The 22,580-nt window shown below is 42.1% G+C and overlaps 3 protein-coding genes across 5 annotated transcripts in view; 2 read left to right on the top strand and 1 right to left on the bottom strand.

The window, feature by feature from the left end:
- LOC119912224 (macrophage mannose receptor 1-like) overlaps window positions 1-22,580 on the top strand; it is a 357,347-nt gene that overhangs the window by 26,540 nt on the left and 308,227 nt on the right. The window lies entirely within an intron of this gene.
- The window catches only part of LOC119912227 (macrophage mannose receptor 1-like), an 85,846-nt gene that overhangs the window by 7,635 nt on the left and 55,631 nt on the right, over window positions 1-22,580 (top strand). Inside the window, exons 10-14 of one of the 2 annotated variants that reach the window (XM_038731323.1) lie at window positions 4,720-4,980; window positions 5,440-5,697; window positions 6,078-6,083; window positions 6,561-6,658; window positions 6,789-7,163. In XM_038731323.1, coding sequence (XP_038587251.1) covers window positions 4,720-4,980; window positions 5,440-5,697; window positions 6,078-6,083; window positions 6,561-6,658; window positions 6,789-6,869 — 704 coding nt within the window. In that variant the 3' untranslated portion in view covers window positions 6,870-7,163. Of the gene's footprint in view, window positions 1-4,719; window positions 4,981-5,439; window positions 5,698-6,077; window positions 6,084-6,560; window positions 6,659-6,788; window positions 7,164-22,580 lie in introns of those variants that run through there. The other variant, XM_038731324.1, reaches the window with a different exon arrangement.
- Window positions 13,949-21,834, bottom strand: LOC119912233 (protein O-GlcNAcase-like). Of its 2 annotated transcripts, XR_005446100.1 has the most exons (5): window positions 21,611-21,834; window positions 20,112-20,242; window positions 19,873-20,022; window positions 19,674-19,772; window positions 13,950-15,287 (listed from the first exon to the last, which is right to left on the bottom strand). XR_005446100.1 is itself a non-coding variant. In XM_038731332.1 (4 exons), exons 1-4 carry the CDS (start codon window positions 21,648-21,650, stop codon window positions 15,241-15,243), a joined length of 336 nt encoding a protein of 111 aa, XP_038587260.1. In that variant the 5' UTR covers window positions 21,651-21,832; the 3' UTR covers window positions 13,949-15,240. The 2 variants fall into 2 exon arrangements, 1 of the variants encoding a protein (XP_038587260.1); XM_038731332.1 differs by lacking the exon at window positions 20,112-20,242 and having other exon boundaries at window positions 13,949-15,287; window positions 21,611-21,832.

Here is a 22,580-nt window from a genome sequence, read left to right as displayed (position 1 = left end):
CCCCAAACATCCTATTTTCAGGTCTAAATTAAGCTTTCCACTCAAAACCATTCAATCTTGCTGAAAAACCAAACTTTGCCCTCAGAAACACACACACACATTATAACACAGTCGTACACTGGTGAGATGAATTCAAAACAATACTTCAAAAACTGGTGCTTAGTAATGTTGCTTTTGGATCTCCCCCTCAAAAACACAACAAAAGAAATAACAAATGTAAACATTTGCACATTTTTTACTCCTTAGTGTACTGTACAGTCCAACACACTAAACAACAAATTATTCTGCCCCAGCGTCCTGCCTTTGGTCTGGGACAGGCCAGATTCTTGTTCTTCACCTCCTTCTCCTCTCCCTACTCCTCTTCCCTCTACCTCCTCCACCTTCTTCTCCACCTCCTCCTCCGCCCTCCTCCTACTCCTCATCTTATTCCTATCCCATCTCCTCCTCCAACTCCTACTGTTCCTCTTCATTCACCTCTTACTCCTCTCCATACTGCTCTTCCTCCTCATCTTCCTCCTTCTCCTCTCTGGTGTCCTACACCTCTTCCTTCAGATTTCTCTGTGTCCATTGTTCCAAAACTGGATGAATTGACTCCGGCCCTTTTATCTGTCTATTGAAGCTTCTGATTGTTGTGTTATCAGTTTTGACTGTTTGTGTTTCCACCTGGGTAGCTGTGTGCTAATTGAGCTCAACTTGTGCTGATTGAGTGAATAATATTGAATGTCAATGTTTACTCAGTGACCACATGGTGTAGGAAATGAGAAATGTAGGGATTTGTGCGTAGAGTTTCGAGAAATGGGTTTGCTTTCTGTAAAATAGCGTTATGGTTTTGAAATTTTAGTTCAATAGCCTGGACCCTTCATTAAGCCACGCCCGAATACACAGCTGGCCAATCACAGTGCAGTATAGGACTCGCTCTAACTGGGGTCTGACACTTTCATGGCTGCGCTCCATTGACTCTAATGCAAAAATAGTCATTTTCTAGCTTTTTTGGGTTGTATTTTTCTAAGACAAGGTCAAACACTGTTCCTGGGGCAGGTTGAAAGGAGAAGTACGATTTATTCTCTTTGAAAAACCTAAAATAAATCCTGAAAAATGTCGGCTGTGGATCTTTCCTAATGTAATGTTAAGTTAGCTAACGCTAGCTAACTTCCTACTGAATGTAACGTAATAAAGCCCTGCTGTTCTGCTTTTTAATGATAGTAATAATGAATAGAGGCCTGCCCAGCTTTACAGGAACAGTGTTGATCGTTCATATCGTTGTCTTTTGTCTCAATTGTCGGGGGATACGGTGGTTCCCCTTCGAGGGAACTCGAACTGCGTCGGTGACGACACTATGGGAACGCCTCTGGGCGTGGCAGGGCTGAACTATGAATGAAACTACTCCAATCCTATTGGTGTTAATAGAACGGTAGTGTGTGACGGCGTAACCGGAGGGGGTATATAATCACGCCGGCACACAGGACACATTAGCTTTTTTCTATTCAGCAGGCACTCTGGCATGTTTGAGACTACTCAGAAGAAAGCTACCACAAGACGAAATTACCTGGAAGGAGAAGCAGAAGAGATGGCTGGTGAGCAGTTCAGGCAGTGTGTCTTTCCATGCCGCGCTACATCACTCCCTCTCCCACACTCATGCCCTGTGTGTTTCCTGTCTGGGGATGCCGCATGCCCAGGCAGCTCTCGACGGGGCTGCTTGCGGCCATTGTGAGGCCCTGCCCCTGAGGGTGCTGAGGTCCCGTGCGGCTCTCTTTTCCGTAGACGCCGGATGCGCTCTCCCCGTGGCTCGATGGCCGGCGGTCGCTGAGGCGACGCGGCGGCTTCGGTCATGGGGCGCCCAGCGCTACATCTCCGAGGACATCAGAACCCGTTCCCGTTCCTCGTCTGCTGATTCCGCCTCTTCTCTTCCCTGTTCGGGAGTCCGTCTCTCGGCTTCTCCCGCCCGAGGTATGAGTTTGGAGAGGTTTGCACAGTCTGATCATCAGACCGCGCCCAGCTATGAGAGGCGGGGCAGTAACCTCAATGAGCTTTCTGCAGCCCGAGCGCCACCCCCCACGTCGATACTTCGCCATTCAACAGACCGAGAAAAAAACAAAAAAGAGAGCTGCTCTGCACGGCTGACTGCATCCCCTCTGCTGGACTACAGCAGCGTGACAGAAATTAAGCAGCACGTTTTGGAACGATTCCTCGGGAGGAGGAAGCACTCGCGAGCTATCTTTCTCCCACCTTCGCTTCATTCCTTCAGATGCCGGCGCTCCCCACCAAGCCGTGTCAGACGACATACGCTTTGGTGGGCAAGACCTACATGGCAGCGGGTCGAGCTGGTGCAAGCCTGCACACCATGGCCGCCTTGCAGGCGTACCAGGCCGATCTTCTCAAAGACTGTGACCTAGGGGGAGGTCCCTCTGAGAAAGACCTGACTGAGCTCCGTAGAGCTACGGACTTAACACTCTGTGTTACCAAGGAGACCAGTGGCTACGGAACGCCATCTGTGGCTCAACCTCTCGGGCATAAAGGGGAAGGAGAAGGCTTTTCTCCTGGATGTGCCCCTCTCTCCTACTGGCCTGTTTGGTGAGGCAGTGGATGCTGTCGTCAGCAGGTTTCAGCACGCCAAAAGGCAGGGAGAGGCGTTTGAGCAATATCTCCCCCGCCGGTCTGGGTACAGGACGGCGACGGCTGAAGGGAGATGAGCTCAGCCCTCGGCTAGCTCCTACCGCTGGAGCCAGAAGCGAAGCGTCGCTCTCGCCCACAGCCCCCTGAGAAGACGGGCCTGAGGACCGTCATTCAGTCTCGGCGGGCTCTGGGAAGAGGTCCTGAGGTTTCGAGTAGGGGGGCCCACCCCCACCACCCCCCCGAGGGAGACTGACCGAGGTCCCCATCCCTCGTGGCAACAGGCTTCCCGCCGTCTTGGCGCTCGGGACACGCTAGCCGCCAGCTCTCAGCAGTCTGCCCGCCTCGAGGGGTTGCAGCTGCTAAACGATTGGGGTCACACACCGTGGGTCGCTGGTGAGTTTCCCTGGCGGTTCTCCGCTTCAGGGTGCCACCGGGGACCTACACATAACACCGGCCACCAGCCCTGAGGGGTTGGTTCCCTTAGCGGATTTTGTAGAAGCATGGCGGAGCCTTGAAAACATTTCCCTGTGGGTCCTGCGCACCATAGTGGATGGCTACAGGCTGAAGTTCCGGGTCCACCTGTTTTTGTCAAATTATAACACTATTCATATGAACATTAGGCCAGTTGTTCACAGGACGATAGTCATTTATGACTGCTTTTGTCACACTCTTGTCTTTGTCGGGTCATTGTTTATTGTCACCCAGTGTTGCAGTTTGTTCTCGTGTCTCCAGCCTTACTCACCATGTCTCCCTGTTACCCTGCTCAGTTTTGGATTCTGGTTTTCACCCTTTTGGATTTCTGTTGGACAGCCTTTGTTTTTGGACTCTGTCATCAGCCACTCAGTTTGTAAGTGTGCTCGCCTGCTCAACCCTGCCTTCACCAAAAAATCGTGACAGCTTTAGCGCAAATCACTGAGTAAGCCTTGCAGAGATAATACTATAAACTTTCCATTTGTTAGCTATTGAATCATATTTCCCTCAAATGCAATTATACACATGTTCATTGTGTAAATCCCTACATGCTAAATAGAGTGACCAACAATCACAATAACTTGTCACACATATATTAGATACATAATAGTTACGTGGTATTGTTGTAAAGTTGTCAGATGGATAGACTTAGGCCAGATGGGGAACAATTCAATTTCCTCACAAATTAGAGCAACCCAACGCAACTGCTGTACAATTTAGCTCACAGGCGAAACTCATAACCAATCAATTCTCAAACACATTTATACTACAAGGATAAGACTCAGCTGTGGAATATGGAGCATGCAGGAGACAGACAGGGGCAAAAGTCCATCCAAGGACGGGCATAAGTGTGGGGTGGCATGGTGAGGGGGAGAGGAAGAGGCAGAGTGTGCAAAGAGGATGAGGAAGAGTCAAAATATCTCGAGAGATACAGGCAAGTTACAGACCATGTAATCAACCTTGGCCTGAGTATGATCGGAGAGTGCAGCCTAATCTGGGCCGGTCCACAGTGTTGTCAAATAAAAGTTTGGTTGAAAGTATAGAGTGTGCAATGGCTGACATCAATACTATGCAGCTGCCTAAATATACAAAGTTATTGATTGGACAATATTACATACTGGATAATTATCACACTTTCAGAGTACTCTATCATTTGACAAGATGTCTTTGTATTTTTACTGTCTTGGTCCGCATTGATAAAGGAAGCTTTTGTTTTGATCACAATGATTTAGTCATTGATGGCTTTATTTACATTTCAAACATGAGTTAATTCTTTTGATTGAGTCATCACCTTTTGCAGGTCACATGGAGTGGTGTGCTGAATGTACCACGTGATGTCGGTATTTCCCCATAGTTGTCAAACTTTAAGTCCTATGAGTTTTTTATTCTTCATTTATTGTTCATTATATACAGTATGTCCTATGAAATGAACGCTGTGATGTGGTTAGGTATAAAATGTGACATTCTTGTTAATACAAACGTGTCTTAAATAATTGTTTCTCTCATAGCCACCATTAGGTTTTGTTAACAAAAAATACAAAGTTGATCAACCTAAACAGCCAGATGGAGCATGAATAAATATTCAACTAAAGTTGTTTGTTGATAAATTCATTCCCTTCTCTTCTTCTCTCTCAGCTCCTCCAAACGCAGAAGACTTCAGACCAATAAGACAAGATGAGACCAGTATCACTCTGCAGTGGAATAAAGTGAACAACAGCATCAGCTTCATTCTCCAGTTTAATGGTGCAGAGATCAACATCCCTGCACCAAATAATTATTATGGACCAGTAACTCACAGAGTCCCATTTCTCACTGCTGCAGCTGAATACACATTCACTCTCTTCTCTGTGTTTGAGAACTTCAGAAGCAGTGGAGTGAACATTACTGCAGTTACCGGTAATATATGTCACTTTATTTCTATGCTCTGTATCTGCTTAGCGAGCCATCATCTGCTTTTCAGAGCACCAGTGTAAAACTAAGACGTATCTACTGGGTATAATATTCATTAAAGGAATGTGCTACTTAACAACATGCACTTTATTGCATGTTAATTTAACTCAGCATTGTTTTGGCCAACACTGTAAAATATTTTTTTACATTAAGAATGATTTATTTTTAAACTTTTGGTGCATTGTAATTATTCATTTATAGTGGAGTACATCTCTGTTGTCATTTAACATGTGTTGGATATGACTACAGAATGTGACATCTGGATCCAGAAAAAAAAAACATTCATACTAGTAATACAAAGAATATTTTCACTTGATTAGTTTGTATTTATGTAGGGATACATATTTAACTTTAACTTTGTCAATTTTACTGACACTGTTTAACTGCTCTATTTGTCTCTCTCAGCTCCTCCAAACACAAAACAATTCAGACCAATAGGACAAAATGAGTCCAGTATCACTCTGCAGTGGAATAAAGTGAACAACAGCGTCAGCTTTATTCTCCAGTTTAATGATGCAGAGATCTACATCGCTGCACCATACGGAGATGGACCAGTAACTTACACAGTCTCATCTCTCACTGCTAGAACTAGATACACATTCACTCTCTACTCTGTGTTTGAGAACATCTTAAGCAGTGGAGTGAGCGTTACTGCAGCCACTGGTAAGACTTCATTAATGTGTATTTAACCAGGCATAACATTTTCTTTTTGCAGCTTGGAAAGCTACTGGACATTTAGTAGTACTTACCAGCAGTAATAGTATTTTGCTTTTTCCACCTGAAAGTTTTTCTTATTCCTTGTTCATGTTAAGTTAACTTGATGTTGTCTTTTCTTGTTACATTACATAAAGTTACCTTGTTATTCCTTGTTATTATTTTTAATTATTTGCATAAAATAAAAATGTTTTATTTTAAAAGTTATGATATATCATGCCACTGAAGAGATTTTAACAAATCATCAGTTAATTTTAAAATATTGTCTTTCCATGTAAACAAACACCAAACTTCCAAAACACCTCTGACTCTTTGTCCTACAACCAAAGGCCCTAGTAAGTATTTTCATTTGTTAAATTCATTACATGTCTTTGCCTTGAGTAACCATTTCATAAATGTATTAGCTTGATTGTAATTGTAATCATTATCGCAACTGTATTATTTTTATCTTATGTTTCTTCTATTTGTTTTTCATTTTTTACTGTGTTTGGATCTGCTTTAACTGTTGCTAAAACATAAATTAGTAAGTTTTTCCTAATATTTATATAAAACCAGAGAATAAATTATTGAAAACCCTACTTTACAGTTCTATAAATACATACAATTTAAATATGATTTTACTCGTTTTCAAATTAGTATTGTGTGCAGAAAATACATGTGACATGAATTATATATTGTATATATTGAATGTAATAACTAAAAGTATAAGGTCATGCAAAAGTATTTATTGTAATTATACTACAAATGATGTTGAATACTTATTTAAACCATTACCATGTGTATTATTTTATAACACATATTTATGTCAACAGATTATATTCTTGCCACGAACGTGGATTTGGAGTCATTGACTTATCTGTCAGACTCGGAGTTGCAGAGTCTGTTGCAGGATGAGTCTCCACTAACTGCTGTTAGTTTGTTTTTCATTGTCATGACTACTTTGTATTCAATTTTAATTCAAATGATCAACTAATTATTTTATTCAGTATTAACGTTGTTTTTTTTCTGTTGTGGGTGTGTGTGGCTTTTTTAAAATCTAGCTCTTCAACCAATATGGACTGTCACCACAGTTTTCTATGAAAGTGTTGAGACGTGAGCTCAGGAAAGACAAGATGAACTGAAGAAGAATGGATCTGCAATGCAACATTTTGGAACTTTTTTCACACTAATTTGACTTTTCACAGTTTGAATTGCTTTCCTTGAAGCGAATGAAAAAAACTGATGATAGGAAAGACTTGTCATCAGATTCCAGTGAAATGTAGTTTGACCTCATTATTCTGCTTTGTATTTACTTATACTAGTACTACTTAATACTTCTTCTGCTATGAGGATATGTTTGTTGTGTGTATTGCTACTATTGCTTCTTTTGCTTAAAGAAATGTTTTAAGACATATAAAAACATTCTTCCAACTTGTGAGATGTGTGAATTTCTGATGTTTTCCCTCCTAATACAGTTCAGTTACATTGTAAAAAAATCCACTCCTTCTCCCAAGATAAAAAGTCCAGAAGCAGTGAATATGCAAATATTTTTCATTTGGAAAGTTTAACTGCTGGACACAAGACACCTCCTGCTTAATTGCATATTGGACCTAAATTCACTTTCACACTAGTTCTGATATCTCAAAATCATGCTCACATATTAAATGTAAAGATTTAATATGAGGACAGAACCTTTTTGCTCAAACATTCAGGTAAATTGACTATAAGCAAAACACAAAACACATTTTTGAATGAAGGTTTCTTTAAGTAGTGTCATAACAAAATAAAAATTGCCTGAATAAATCTGTTGACTAAACTTTCTATCCTCCCAAAACTATATTTGCATTGTAGGCTTGAACAAAAATGATCAGCATCATAAATAAATCATCATCATAGCTACAACATCACATGACAGCTATCAACACTACCTAGCAAAGCTTAACATCAGGAAACACATCAGGAAACGCATGCCAACCTCAGTTTCAGAAGGTTCCTCATCAGGGACGTGCACAGGAATTTTGAAGGGCAGTTGCTCTGACCTGAAAAAAGGCACTAAACACAGTATCCAAAATGTATTAACAATATAAATGTCACCAAAATACATATGAGAAAAAGAGTTCCTTATATTATTGTTTATTGTTTTTTAATCATTATTATTATTTTTTTTTCCTTTTTTTTATTTGAAAATAAATAATCTAGATTGAATTGACAGATGGGGAAAACTCGCTTCTAATAAAATATTAAATAAAAAAACGCTTAGATTTCGGAAAAAATACAATCCTTTTTAACCTTTTGGCTTCCCGTACATTCAGTTGCGCTTCTAGCTCGTATTCACTTCTGTTGGTACGTATCACGTATGGTAACTGGGCAAAACTACGCGTGATTTGTTGTAGTATGATTGCATAAAGGAAGGAAACAGGAATTCCGGAAGGGAACAGAATCGACTGACGTGCAGGCAGCGCTGCAGCAGTGCAGCCACTTAAACAGAGTTTGCCCTTCCCCTACTGACTTTCACTTTCGGTGCCCGAATGGAAGTGAATGAGGACGATTATTTTTTTATTTTATTTTTTTTCTCGGAAGGGCGAGTCGGAAGGGCAACTTGAGTCAGGAAAGGCAAACGGGCAGTTGCCCGGGCAACCAGAGCAACCCCCCTGTGCACGTCCCTGTTCCTCATCATACTTTCACTGAGGACGTGAGACAGAGCCGGCCCTAGACCTTCAGGGGCCCTAATCAAAATTTAGTTGGAGGCCCATATGACACAGAAACAATGGCTCTTGTTTTAAATAATAACAATTAGTTATTGTTGATGTAGGCCTAAACTTACCAGCCCTGTCAACTTCTTGGATAAAAACAATGATTGAGGTGGAGACTGATGGACCCGGTATGAAATAATTAAAAAATATAAATATATTGATCAATAAATTGATCTTATAATTCAAGACAATCTACCAGAGTTTGATGCTGTCTCCTTTTAAAAAGTGACTTTAGATAAGATGTCTTTTCAACACTGGCAGCTTTGGAGGAGGCTCCATGATGTTTCTCAACAATCAGTTCTTTAAAACAGCTACTACACACTCCCTACCAGACAGATTTGATATATAATGAAAGAACAGGGCATCTCTATAGGTTTAACTAAAACACATAACCTACCAGCAGAGTCAGCTTCTTGGGTTATATGACCTCTTGAAACCTGACCTATCTGGTTTTGTTCTGTTAAATGCTTTAACGTTATAACTTTAGATGTGAACATCTCAGCTCCAGAGATAGTTAGATAGAAAAAAGATAGGCTAATGGCTTAAATTGAAGAAGACCCATGTCCTAATAACACTATTAACCTAATCAACTGACTTTAATAATACAAGTTAATCCTATATTATTAATACTATACTACGTTTATGCAGTTTGTAAAAATTGTGATGCTAATTTGCATGTTAGCAAGCTATAGCGTTAGCATTGTTGATACCAGCGTGGCTAACTAAGACTAATGTATGACCTTTAGTCCAGATTATCTAAAAATACAGGCATAGGAAAACAGAGCCTGTGGCCTTACGTACCTTTATCTTCTTGCCTCCTCTCTTCTATTGTCTTTTTACATGTCAGGACAAATATGATCTTCTCTTGATCTCTCTAAGCCTGATGGACCCAGCACAACAAATAACCACTATGCTTATTATGGTGCGTAATATAAAAAGCTGTCTTTCATTTTATTTTTCACCACTAGCAAGCAGTGACTGTAGGGGGCCCTCTGCTGGCCACGGGGCCCTATGCCGCAATGGTCGCTTAGTGGCTGGGCCGGTGTTCTGACGATATATGCTGCCTTGTCGAAAAATGCTACCTTGTGTGTTCCCTTTTCCAGTCCCATAAAGTTATAACTCTCACAGTATTATGACATATTCTGTTTTTTTGATGACATTGTAACATCATTTCAGGGGTAGCGTATTCTGATGGACTCCCCTATCAAATAATGCTCCCACTACAGAATCATTTTATATTGCACCACTCGACGGCATGCCCAACAGCAAGGTTGCACAGAATTATGGGCGTGGAAACAGACCACGCTTGTGGGTCATGTGCATGCGCAGAACCGCTAAGTAGCGGTAATGTGAAAACACAACAGACTGCTGATTGGTCAGAGAGAATCGTCACTATTCACTGCATCATCATTGCGTGCGCCAGACAGAGGCCAGCAACAGAAGGTTTTATATTTTACGGTTTCATATGGAATTTCATCAGTAAATCCACTTTTGAGAAGTTTTGAGGTGAGAAATCAGCTGTGTAGATTTCAAATTGTCGTATAAAAGGTTCAAGACTTGGGCCAGATGAGAAAGCTTGAACTTTTACCAACATTTTTATTATCAACAAAAACAGACACCAATTAGATTACAAAAGTTCCACCAGAGTGTGTCAGAGATCGGTGCAAAAAGAGCCCCATTCTGTTACCAGAACAGAGACCCGAGTCGACATGAAAACCATGTAACGACTGACTTTCACCTCCTTTTGGACCTCCTTTTATAGCTCTGTTTCTTGGCTTCACATCATCGCTTGGCTCTCTTTCCTACTGCACCTGAATCTGGGAAAGTCCCAGAATTTCAGGTGCCTAAGCATTTGGTGGGAAAGTCCCTGACTGCCTGCTCCTCCTCTCTGTGTCTTTTGCATGCTGTTTAAAAAGTTACAACAAACTTAATGTACTCCAGTGTTTCAGTGTTTTCTTTCAAATGTAAAACTGCAGGGTTTTAAGCCAGACAATTGCATTAGAATGTTAATTAAATCATTGTTTATCTCCTCTTCTGTTATATGAACAAAACTGTTAAACTGTTTTAACTTCTTCATAGACTCCTAAGATTGGGTGTCGACCATTTTGGAGACAACCCCTGTTGTGCTGTATGACTAGTTGGTAGAGCATGGACTGTGTATTCCTGTAGAGCAAAGGGGTCTGGAGTCAGCGCTCTTTTGTTCGAGCAAACGCAACACAGAACAGTAAGGTACACCCTTCCTAATTGGGTGACGAAGAAGTAACCAAACGACCAGTGGCTATGGTCCTGAGCCATTTGGAGGAAAAAGGACACGCCCACATACCTGGAGGATATTAACATCCTATTTTGATAGATTCGGGACTGTAAGCTGTGAATCTGTGAGGAAAAGCAACTTTCCAGTTCTCTGCTGGGGGCGGCAGTAACTTGGTGACTGTAAACTGTAGATATTTACAGAGAAGCTTCTTCGGTCCACTGCAGTGTTTTTGTTTGTTCTGTCATCTCTTTATTCACTCATTTCTGTAATTAAATCTTTTGTTAATATTCATTGGACTGAGCCTCCGCTTGATCATGCCATTTCTTCCATATCCTGACTTTTGTGGAATAAACTGGTGGCATTCTTACTGTGATGGACTATATTGATGTATGTTTTGTAATACAATTTTCACAAAATCTGCTTCTATAGGTGTTTTTGTTGCTATCTTACTGTGCTCCCAAAGCACAAGAGCTTGCTCACACACGTGCTACTGCAGAGCCTGGGCAGTTAGATACAGAAAGGAGCACACACACTCAGAGCTATAGAGTTTTAACACTGTGATCCTAACTTTACACTATAAAATAACACTTTAAATGATGAAAATGTAGACCACCATCGCTCTAGTAATTAATGATAACAATTTAGGCTATAATGCTCCAAAATAATTCACAACAGAATATTGACAGTTTTAGAGAAGTGATGGCGGAACAAAAATGTGCTTGAATATTGTCGGAGTTGAGGAGCTCCGCAAGTGGCGGCGGGGGATGTCTGTGCCAACCCGCAGGAGGAGCATGTGAGGCCGGCCAGCCGCCCGCTCACAGAGCCCTCTGCTCCCACCGTCACACAGACCGCTGCAGCAACAACGGCAGAGGAAAACACAGCTGGAAGGTTTTCATACTGTTAAACAACAAGTCAACAAAGTGGGGCAGGCTAAAAGCTCCACTGCCGAAATGGTCCTGAGATCCTTCCAGTGTGAGTTGACGCAGGTCTGAGGACCGATACAAACCGCTGCGCAGCCGCGGCGCACACACCACCTTTGTGAGTCCGACGTAAGACACCCAACAGTCTTGCCTTTGAAGTCAGTGTAGGACGCAGGCAGTGAGGCAGCTGACTTGCTATGTTGACAGAGCAACTGTCACTTGTTTGATGGAAGGTTGTGGAAAAGTGTACAGATTGCTATGTTCTTGTAATTTACAACAACTACCACTAGATGACACTACTGTGCCATGTTGGAGTGATTGCATCCTCAAACACATTAAGCCAGGGTTCTTTCAAGTTACCCAGCACCATTGCTCTAAAAGTTGCTCCGTGTATCATCAGCTTTATACACAAAAATGTACTCTGATAAATAAATCCCTAAACTGGAAAATGTTTTCTACCTTAATACACCTGTGGCTGCAGTGTGAATGTTAGTCATCCAAAGTAGGACTGTCAGTGTGTATCATGATGCACAGAGTGGGCAGATAAATCCTCCACAGATGTCAGGGGCTGATTTTACCTGTTGCTGATTGTACCTGTTGCTGATTGTACCTGTTGCTCACCAGTGACTCTGTTTGGATCTCTGCCTGATCACTGAAATGTTTGTCATGATGGGAAACAACACTGAGCCAAATTGTTCTTTCCTCCCAGTTTTAACAAACATACTCTAAAGTAAGTGCTCTATTAATACTTATGACTGGTCGTGCTTACTTTTACCATAATTACTATCTATTCTTGCTGTTAACTACATCACTATTCATAGTTTTCAGTCCTTTTTTGTTTTTTGAGGGCAAAACAACTGACCATAGACCGTAGAGACGCCACAGAAGCAGTCAAATTTTATTTGCATCACCTTTTAACTTAAGAAAAAGAAAGATATGAACACAAACTGCCGTGTTGTGCATATCCGATCCACGTAATGTTACAGCATCCGCTGCCGCATTTCTACCGTTAAAAACTGCAAGGTCCCTGCCGCCGCTCGACTGCGGAAGCCTCCTCCTCAATTACTAAATCCGAAAGCACAACAACCATCCAGCATTTACAGCAACTCAAAGTAACAGTGTATCACCTGCTTCCTGGCGTCACGTGAAAGCTGTGAATTGTACTACATGCACTTGCAACACAACTTTCATGTCCTTGTATCTTTATGTAGCGCAGTATTGATATTGAACCCCATAGTAACATGGACAGGTGGAGACAGTGTGTTTATGAGTGTTAATCTGTGTGTGGTCTCTGTATGTGTCATTTGCCTTGATTACCTGTGTACAACCCAATGGTTTATTAATCCATCACAGACAAATCATTTGCATAATGAGGCAGTAATGCAGTGAGAAATGTAAAAAGGAAAGGCAGAAATAAATACCATTGGGGAAATAAATAGGGTAGAAAATGCAAAAGAAGAATAAAACAGACAAAAATATTAAAACGCACAATAAATAAATACATTTAAAAAAGAAGTAATTAATAAATAAAGATAATAACTGACAATAAATAAATAAGGTAAATAATACAAAGTTTAATAAATAAAGAAGCTAATTAAAAGCTATATACATTTATGTCTCATTGTATAATTTAATTACTGCCTATATTTATTTATTAACTTTATTTTTTGTGCATTTAATAGGATGCTTATTTATTTATTTATGTATTTATTTCTTAATCTGTCAGTATCAGTCCTCCATCACATACACATGTACGTATATATACAGACATGCACTGCACATCCACTTATATTTATCGGTAAAGGAAAATAAAATAAAATAAAGTAAAATGTACAACATTGTAAAAGATGCTTGGAAAAAGGAACACATGATCCATAAATACTTCATTGGTTGTTTTTTTGTGATTCTTGATTCTTTTTCTTTGACACTGATTATTTTTTTTGTTTATTAATAAATGTTTGTTTCTTTATTGATCCTAAACATAAAATTACTTCTACATACTACTGACCTATGGCACACACACACATACACAGCTTTATTTATTTTATTTTATTTATTTGATGAACCATATAAATTTAATTCACAGAACAGACACAAACACACACAGTTATTGTCCTTTTATTTATTTATTTTATTTAAACACACACACATACACTTTTACTGTTTTATTTATTTAATGTTTTTCATTTAATAAACTGCATGAACTTAATTGTTTTAAGCTTTGGCAATATTGTTCTTCATGTCATGTCAATAAAGCAAAATTGCATTGAGAGAGAAAGAGCGTCAGAAAGAAACATTAAAATCTATATTCCAGTTGAAATCTGGCAAAATTTGAGAAAGGTCTGGCTGCAGACATCCACTTGGGAGTTGCTTCCGGTGCAGGATCCGCTCGCAGGTCTGCTCCAATGTCAGGACATGAAATAACCATAAATAACACACTCGATGCATTCTTGGACTTTTTTGCTACACTTCAAATCATGGCGATGGTAGATGACTGTTTAGCATTATCCAAAACTGACAGAAGTCTGAATGCATGGATCTTTGTATGTGTTTGCCCTCAAAATAGCTACTGCTATCAATATTGTACATCTAAATCACACAAATAAGCTACTGTGTGTTCGGCTTCATTAAACGTTTTTGGTAAAGCATTTAGCAAGGGCATAGGTTTGCATTTGTTAATATTTTGACTATGACACTTTGGTTGATTATTTGTTGTTTATTTCAGGTTGTTGGATGTAGCTGTTTTCACACTTAAACAGCATACAAAGACTTGGCTGGCTGTTATTTGAACTGAAGTTGATGTACTACTTGTAGCAACATTGCATAAACTCGTGACAGTGTTTCCTAACCCTGTCATGGGGAAAGTTAATGTTACCTCCTGTCCTGCATGATTTAATCTCTCCCTGCTTCAACACAGATGATTTAGACCGCTTCAGCATTCATAATGAGTTGATAGTTTGAATCAGCTGTTTTGGAGCAGGGAGAGATCTAACACATAAGGTTATTTGAACAGTTAGTTTACATTATCCACAAAAAAAAGCTAATTCTACCATAGATCTTCAGCAGCTCACCAGAGCCTCCGTTGGCATGAGAAAAATACCCGTCGCAAACATTTACCAAATATACCCCAAATTCAAATTTAAATCAGACACACAGAAACTCCTCTATTTACTAGGAGAAATGCCAGAATGCCAAATCATTGCAGAAAAATACATCTCCTTATTCCAAAAACTGAGGATAACCAGTGGAAACTCAGTCTAGACTGATAAATATATTAAATAATTTAGTACTGTAAAAATTTCAAATTATTATTTTCATTGTTTGGTATTTTAGTAATTGTTCATAATTTATTTTATTTAAATTTTGTGACGAACAATATGAATTAAATTCACAGCACACACACACGGATACTGTTTATTTATTTTTGTATTTATTTATTTTAACACAGGGCAGGTTGGCACCGATGATCTTTCTGCAGTCCTGACTGTCCGTTGTAGTCTGTCCCTGTTCTCTTTGGTGGCAGATCCAAACCAGACAGTGATGGATGTGAAGAGGACAGACTGGATGACGGCTGTGTAAAAGTGGATCAGCAACTCCTTAGGCAGATTGAGCTTCCAGAGCTGGCGCAGAAATCTGTAGCCAGGCCATGGAAAAAGTTATTAATAAGATTTTATCAATCCTAAACAAACAGGGAAGTGTAGTTCACCTTTCTATTCCTAAGACAATTTTAGACCAATCAGTGTATTTGAACTTTGGAAAGCTTGTCCTTTTAATTTTGGTTTTCTTACACAAGAAAGAAAAAGACATCTGAACATTCATCGAAAGACCTCAGAGTCCACTTGAAAAAGTATGTCTGACCTCTTCCACACTACTGAAGACTTTATCATCTCTGAATGTGAGGATGGTTGCTGAAATCTGATAACCATCAGGTATGCATGCATCGAGAGGCCACTGTAGCATTTCTAAAACCGATTGCTGCAGAGACAGAATGTTTTCTCTGACCAGGTGGAGGATCAGGTTTCACAAGATGCCTACATGAAACATTTGCTTTCATGTGTTGGTCAGATAGTCCTTCTGGAAGTCTGTCTATTTTCTTAATTCAAATGAGGGCAGGTGTTGCGTCTGAATTGAACAAACCACAACAACTTACTGTCTCCGTGAATTTCCCACAGTGAAAAGTTCTCAGAAAGTTGGACAGCAGATCCAAGTCCATCACAAAAAGGTGGCTATAAATATGCAATAAACTAAACTACTTAAATGTTTAGTCCAAAGGAAACAATGCCACTTCCTCATATGACAGCCAAATCTGTGCTTTGGCAGAGTGATAAATGAAGAAATGGCCAAACATGACTCATTAGTAAAAGCACTACACAGAGCAGTGTGCAGTATTCTTAGCAGTAATCATTTCCTGCTTTTCCCCTGCTCCAGAATTTCTGACCTCAGCACACATGTGTTTTTGTTAACAAATTCTCATTTAGTTGCTAAAAGGGCAGAGTAAAAGTGAACCACACCAAACAAAAAAAACCTCAAAATTGAATTTAGTCCAGACTAAGTAAGTGAACTAGCAGACTTTCTGGGTCTGAAAGCGCCTTCAATTTTGACATGTTTCACTAGTGAAAATAACATCTCGGGTTACGTATGTAACCCTGGTTCCCCGAGAAGGGGAACGAGACACTGCGTCGGTTACGACACTATGGGAACGCCTCTAGGCGAAGCAGGTCTGAACGTGAATGAAATCACTCCAATCCTATTGGCTTGTTGCTAGAACGGTAAGGTGTGACGGAATAACCGGAGGAGTATAAAGCACACCTGTACACACTCATCATTAGCTTAAACTATGAAGCAGGCGCTTCAGGCGGGGAGAGAGGTGCGGCGGGCCGACGCAGTGTCTAGTTCCCCTTCAGGCCGTACGTCCTCCGTGTGGACGGGGCCCTGGAGCTCAGGAGGGTCTCGACTGCTCCAGCTGTTAGACCCGCCTCTAGGTACTGTGCCCCCTCAGGGGCCAGACCCACAGTCGCCATAAGGTGGGGCAAGGGTGAAGAACTCGGCCCTGCGCCTGGGACAGCAGGTCTCTCCTCAGAGGGACCCGCCACGGTGGGCTGTCCAGGAGCGACATGATGTCCGAGAACCACACCCGGGTTGGCCAGAATGGGGCGACTGGGGGAGCGAGCGCAGACCGCCCTGGTGATTCAGATAGGCCACCACCGCTGTGTTGTCGGAACGAGCCAGGACGTGGTGGCCTTGGAGATCGGGCAGGAAACTCTTTAGAGCCTGGAACACCGCCAACATCTCGAGACAGTTGATATGCCACTCGGATTGATGCACCTGCCAGGATCCCCTTGCAAAGCGGACGTCCATGACCGCGCCCCAGCCCGTGAGGGAGGCATCTGTCGAAATGACCAGCCGGCGACAAGACCCTCCTAGCACGGGCCCCTGGGACAGGAACCAAGTTTCCTTCCAAACTGATAGGGAACGAAGACACTTGCGCGTAACCCAAATCAGACGTTCCTTTGCCACCACTGCAGGGGTCTCATGTGCAGCAGTCCAGATGGTATTACGCTGGACGCAGCCGCCAGGAGACCCAACACTCGTTGAAAGTGTTTTATAGTGATGGCGTGGCCTAACTTCACCCCTTTCACGGCAGCCAATATGGTGTCGACACGTGCCGGAGACAATTGTGCCCGCATCGTGGTCGAATCCCATACTACCCCTAGGAATGTAGTCCGTTGGGTGGGCGCCAGCACACTCTTCTTTGCGTTGAGCCCCAGCCCTAAACGCAGCAGATGAGCCAGAACGACATCTCGATGCCGAACCGCCAACTCTCGAGACTGGGCTAGGATGAGCCAGTCGTCAATGAAGTTGAAATCTGGATGCCCTGGAGCCTCAGCGGGGCCAGTGCTGCATCCATACACTTGGTGAATGTGCGAGGGGAAGTGCCAGGCCGAATGGAAGAACCCGATACTGGTAAGCCACACCCCCGAAGGCGAACCTCAGGAACTTCCTGTGAGAAGGACGGATGGAGACCTGGAAATAGGCGTCCTTTAGATCTATCGTGACAAACCAATCCTCAGATTGGATGTGCGTCACGATGGCGGGGATGATGAGCATCTTGAACCTGAATCTCCTCAGAGACTGGTTAGAACCCGCAGATCCAAAATAGGGTGCAGCCCTCCGTCCTTCTTGGGGACTATGAAGTACCGGCTGTAGAACCGGCGTCTCTGTCTGGGGGGGAGACACGTTCCACGGCCCCTTTCCTCAGCAGTAGATGTGGTGCGACATGGCTTGAGGGTAACGCCGGCTCCTCCAGGGAGGACGCAAGTCGAGGGGAGAGATAGCTCGCAAGCGCATCCTCCACCCGAGGCATCCTCCCATAACCACGGTCCCTAACCCCCATCACATTACTGTAGTTCAGTGATCGGGGTGTGGAAAGCCATGTAGAGAAGGGTATGCCCCATGATTTACTCAGTTCATCATGTAAATCAGGAAAGAATGGCAGAGACCGGCGTGGAGGTGGCGCGTGGTGCTTAAGAAACCTTTCATCAAGCTTACCACTAGCCTGTGGTGTCTGCTCCTCCTGTGGCCATTTGATGTTGAGCTTAGCCACGGCTCTAGTCACCACCTCCAGCAGCACGTCATAGTCGGGCGCCGCCAGATGACGCCGCCCCGACACCCGGAACACATCGTCCACTACGCTGAGCACGTCCGCCTCCTCGGAGTCGGATTGCTGCAGCGTCTCCTGATCCAAACTGCGAGCCGGAGAAGCCGAGAACGGGCTCTGAACGAGGAAAGGAAGCGTCAGAGCCAGCGGATGAAGGTCGGGAAAAAGCCTCAGCCGCCCCTGAAATCCTCCGACAGATCACGCTGTGAACCCCATGAGTGAAGCCGCCGGGCCGCCTCGGCGGCCGCAGGGCCCGCGCCACGGGGAAAACACATCCGGCCATCCTCGGAAAAGAGAGCCATGCTGTACCTCAGTACCCGCACGGAAAGGGCTTCGCAACGGGCGCAGGCAGCCCCCCCGAGAGCTGCCCGGGCGTGCTCCATCCCCAAACATGAGACACACATCTCCGAGGGCAAGAAAAAAAAACACACCTTCTGTACATCTGATTGCCGGACATGCTGGTAGACTTCTTCTTCAGGTAAGACACACTGCTTGTAGGACTGGAGCTTTCTTCAAACAACATACAGAGCGCCTGCTGAATAGAAAAAAGCTAATGATGAGTGTGTACAGGTGTGCTTTATACTCCTCCGGTTATTCCCGTCACACCTTACCGTTCTAGCAACAAGCCAATAGGATTGGAGTGATTTCATTCACGTTCAGACCTGCTTCGCCTAGAGGCGTTCCCATAGTGTCGGAACCGACGCAGTTCGAGTTCCCTCGAAGGGGAAACACTGTACTTGTGAACCATGCAAGAGCCCAGTAGAGCTCGCAATTTAATCTAAAATTTGTCATTTGTAAAACATGATGCTCCAACCATTTAGCAACCAGTAAGCAGCGCTTGAAAATCGCCTTTATGAACGGTTATAGAGTGAGTGAGGCAAGTCAGGACTGCAAACAGGTGAAGTCTACAGTATATAAAATATGCATGCTCAATAAGGTTTGTTTTTCCCACCCTGTAATGTTGACAAACAAGTGCCACAGCTGAAGCTCACAATGTAACATTACTGATGTAAATTTTAGTTATTGTGGTACAACAATAAAAGCAATACGTTTCTGAGGTAGAAAAATAAAAACAAGCAACACAATTCAAAAAATGAACTCAAAGATGGAAGGTGATGCCCGTACATGTGTGTATTTACTGTTACATATGTGTGCGGGTGTGCCAGTGTGTGTGTGTGTTATTAGCCAAGAAACTGTACTTAAAGACAGTAAGATTTATGTCTGCCAGAATAGAGCCACATTATACAATGTAGTGAACAAGACGTTTAAAGTTTTTTTCACTGTATCAATTATAATTAGTAAAATCAATTAGTTCATCAATTAACATTTCATAAATATGCTTGTATGTGTTTTTGTCTCACCTGTCCATATCACAGTTATGTTGGGCAGCAGGTCCTCTCCAACAGTCTGCAGGTAGGGAGACTTTGATACACTGGGAGAACACAGAGAACCACAGTACTCTACAGGGAGAGAGAAAGAGAGGTGTATTTCATATTTTTTAAACTGCCCATTTCAAGTTTTATAAGGTTCTGTAGACCAAAAATATTTCAGCACTCCCACCTGTTGGGCAAAATAGGAAAACAGGCGGTTCCCCCAAGAACCGATACATGTCATTGGTTACAGTGACCTGAGCATGGGCGAATGAAGAAAAGGCCTCGCTGTCGGCCTGAAATGGAATGATGTAAAGCCTAGCCAACCCAGGTCTGACACCTGGAGAGAGAGATGAGGTGAGAGAAAAAGAGAAAAAGTACAAAAAGTTACATTCCTGTAGTATTGTAGTACCTTACAGTTTCATATACCTGTCTCAGCTTGCGCTTGAGTAGTGTCAGATCACAGGAAGAAGAGAAGACGATGTCCTGACCAGGAGAGAGGGCGTAAACAAACTTCAGGCCTCTCAACTGGGCTTCCGCTATGAGAGTACGCAGCTGACCTGAGAGGTGGAGAGTAGAGGAAAAATCTAGTATATCTAGTTTAGACACACTGTCCAGTGTTTGCAAACACTTTTAAACTATGATTACAGATGTTTAAACAACACCAGACTCTTCATATCATATGTATGTATCTTATCTGAATTTTATATCTCTTATGAACTCAGCTTGGCTTTAAATCACCAGGCCTCCATATTAACGTCTACAGTCTTCTAGGTACCATAATATAATACAATGAGCAACAAAAAAACTGCTGACGCCTTTAGGGTGGTAATGAAGAATAAATGGACAAATAAATGTCAAAAAGGCAATTTCATATTTGGGACAATGAATTTTCTGCCTGATTAAAGACAGAATTTCCGAGGGCTGTTCTGGGGTACGTTTCCCAAAAGCACCGTTGCTAACTACGGTAGCAACTTATGTTGTTGGAACTATCCAGTTGCGACGTGATTTCTCACAGATTACCCATCTGTTCAAAACAATATAAGTCACCCAAAGGTAAAAGGACAAAGCAGAGCATGAAAAAGACCGGACTTTTAATATTCCCTTCATGTGTATGTGTGTACATTTTAGGCCTATGAGGAAGATGGGTGTCCTCTAGGCTTCATTATAAACATATATAAGAAGAAAGCATACAATTCATTAAAGTACTGTAATGAATCAATCCCTGATCTGCCATTAAGACAAAGACATTCATGGGATTTGAACCCGTGTCTGTCTCAATAGAAAACTTCCACAATTTCCACCATCTATTGCACTGAGCTATTCCAACATTCACCAACATCATCAGTACCCTTCATTTGTTTTTTTCATTCTCTCATCATCATCATCACTACTATCACTATCATTACATTGTTCTACCTCACATCCTGTCACAGCATCTCCATCATCATCACTACTATCATGTCATCCCAACAAACATCCTCACAGTCTTACCATCATTATCATAATTACCATCTTAATCCTCATAATCACCTTCACCATTATTGCCGTTATCAATATCATCACATCATCTTATTTCCAACATTATCATTGTCATCATCATCATCACTACCACCAGCCATTATCCAAAGCATGTCTTTTCCTTAGAGCCAGACATTATTGAGTGCTTTTCATCGCCTGCTCTTTGATCTCCACTTCAACCCTGGCTGATCTGCACCACATCACGTTATAAAGACCTTATTATATTCTAACTACGTCAGTGTTCATACATAGCACCACTCCCACGCCCTCCTTTATCCACAGTAAGCGACAAAGCAATGCTAAAATATAGGTCAAACGCTGGTCTATTCAAAATCATCTCCCCGGGGTAAGAAAGCAAAAATCACATGATCTGACAGGAGGTCAGTTATGAAGTCGGCCGCTCTTACCTTCCACCACCCCACAAAGAAACTGCTTCCTCTCCTCCATCCTGTCCTCCCTCCGCTTCCTGTCGGCCCTATCGAGCGAGGGAAGACAAGATGCTCACCCCATCAGTCAGCTTAGATACCGGGGATCCTCTTCATTCATCTCCTCGATCTGCCTCCACCCTCCTCCTCTTCCTCTCCTTCCCTCTACATCGCTGGAGCTCTCGTGCTGCATTCAGGTACTCAGCTGAAGCTTCGGCTTTCGAGTACTTCTAACGCTGATGACAGTAATAAAACTAAATAACAGTGTGACCCTACAAAGGAGCTTGTTTTAAGTGGTTCAGTTATTAGAAAGACAATGTATACTTTATTCACATAGCACTTATGCTGTACAAACAAAGGTCATTTAGCTTACAATTAAACTGCAGAGTGAAACTATCAAATATGCTAAAATAGAGAGATAACATGACTGTAAGAATTTTTTTCGATTTCAATTTCAATTTCAATTTTTTTTTGTATTTCAAAACACTTTATTTATCCCCATGGGGCAATTGCGAGACCCGTAGATTAGTACAAGTTAAATAAGGTCATCTTTCATAATAGACATAACCTAATATATTAATAAATGAATAGACATATATCAATGTTGTCAACAGGTCCAAATCAGCATCACTAAATGAAATGAAATACATTATCAACATAATTAATTCATGTACTGTATAGTTGGGTTGTAGTAAAAAAAAAAAAATTCAAGACATAATGCAGCCCTCTGCGTGGCAGATGGCTGAGCTCATAGTCCGGTATTGCAAGTATTTATGAATCACTGAAACAGTGTGCGTGTACTTGTATGTTTGAGTGTGTGCAGGGGAGTGAAGGAAGTAGTGATCGGGGTAAGAAGGAGTTCAGGGATGGTTGGGAGTTTAGGAGCTGGACAGTCTTAGGTACAAAGGTTGCCCTTCTCCTCCGAGTTCTGCAGCCTGAACAGTGAAGCCGA

This window comes from Micropterus salmoides, unplaced genomic scaffold (assembly GCF_014851395.1).
Source record: "Micropterus salmoides isolate LMB-PRFRI ecotype aquatic unplaced genomic scaffold, ASM1485139v1 Ms_hic_scaffold_2, whole genome shotgun sequence".
Classification (NCBI taxonomy): Eukaryota; Metazoa; Chordata; class Actinopteri; order Centrarchiformes; family Centrarchidae; genus Micropterus; species Micropterus salmoides.
The sequence above is the reverse complement of the archived record's forward strand: the minus strand, read 5'-3'. Positions and strand labels throughout refer to the sequence as shown.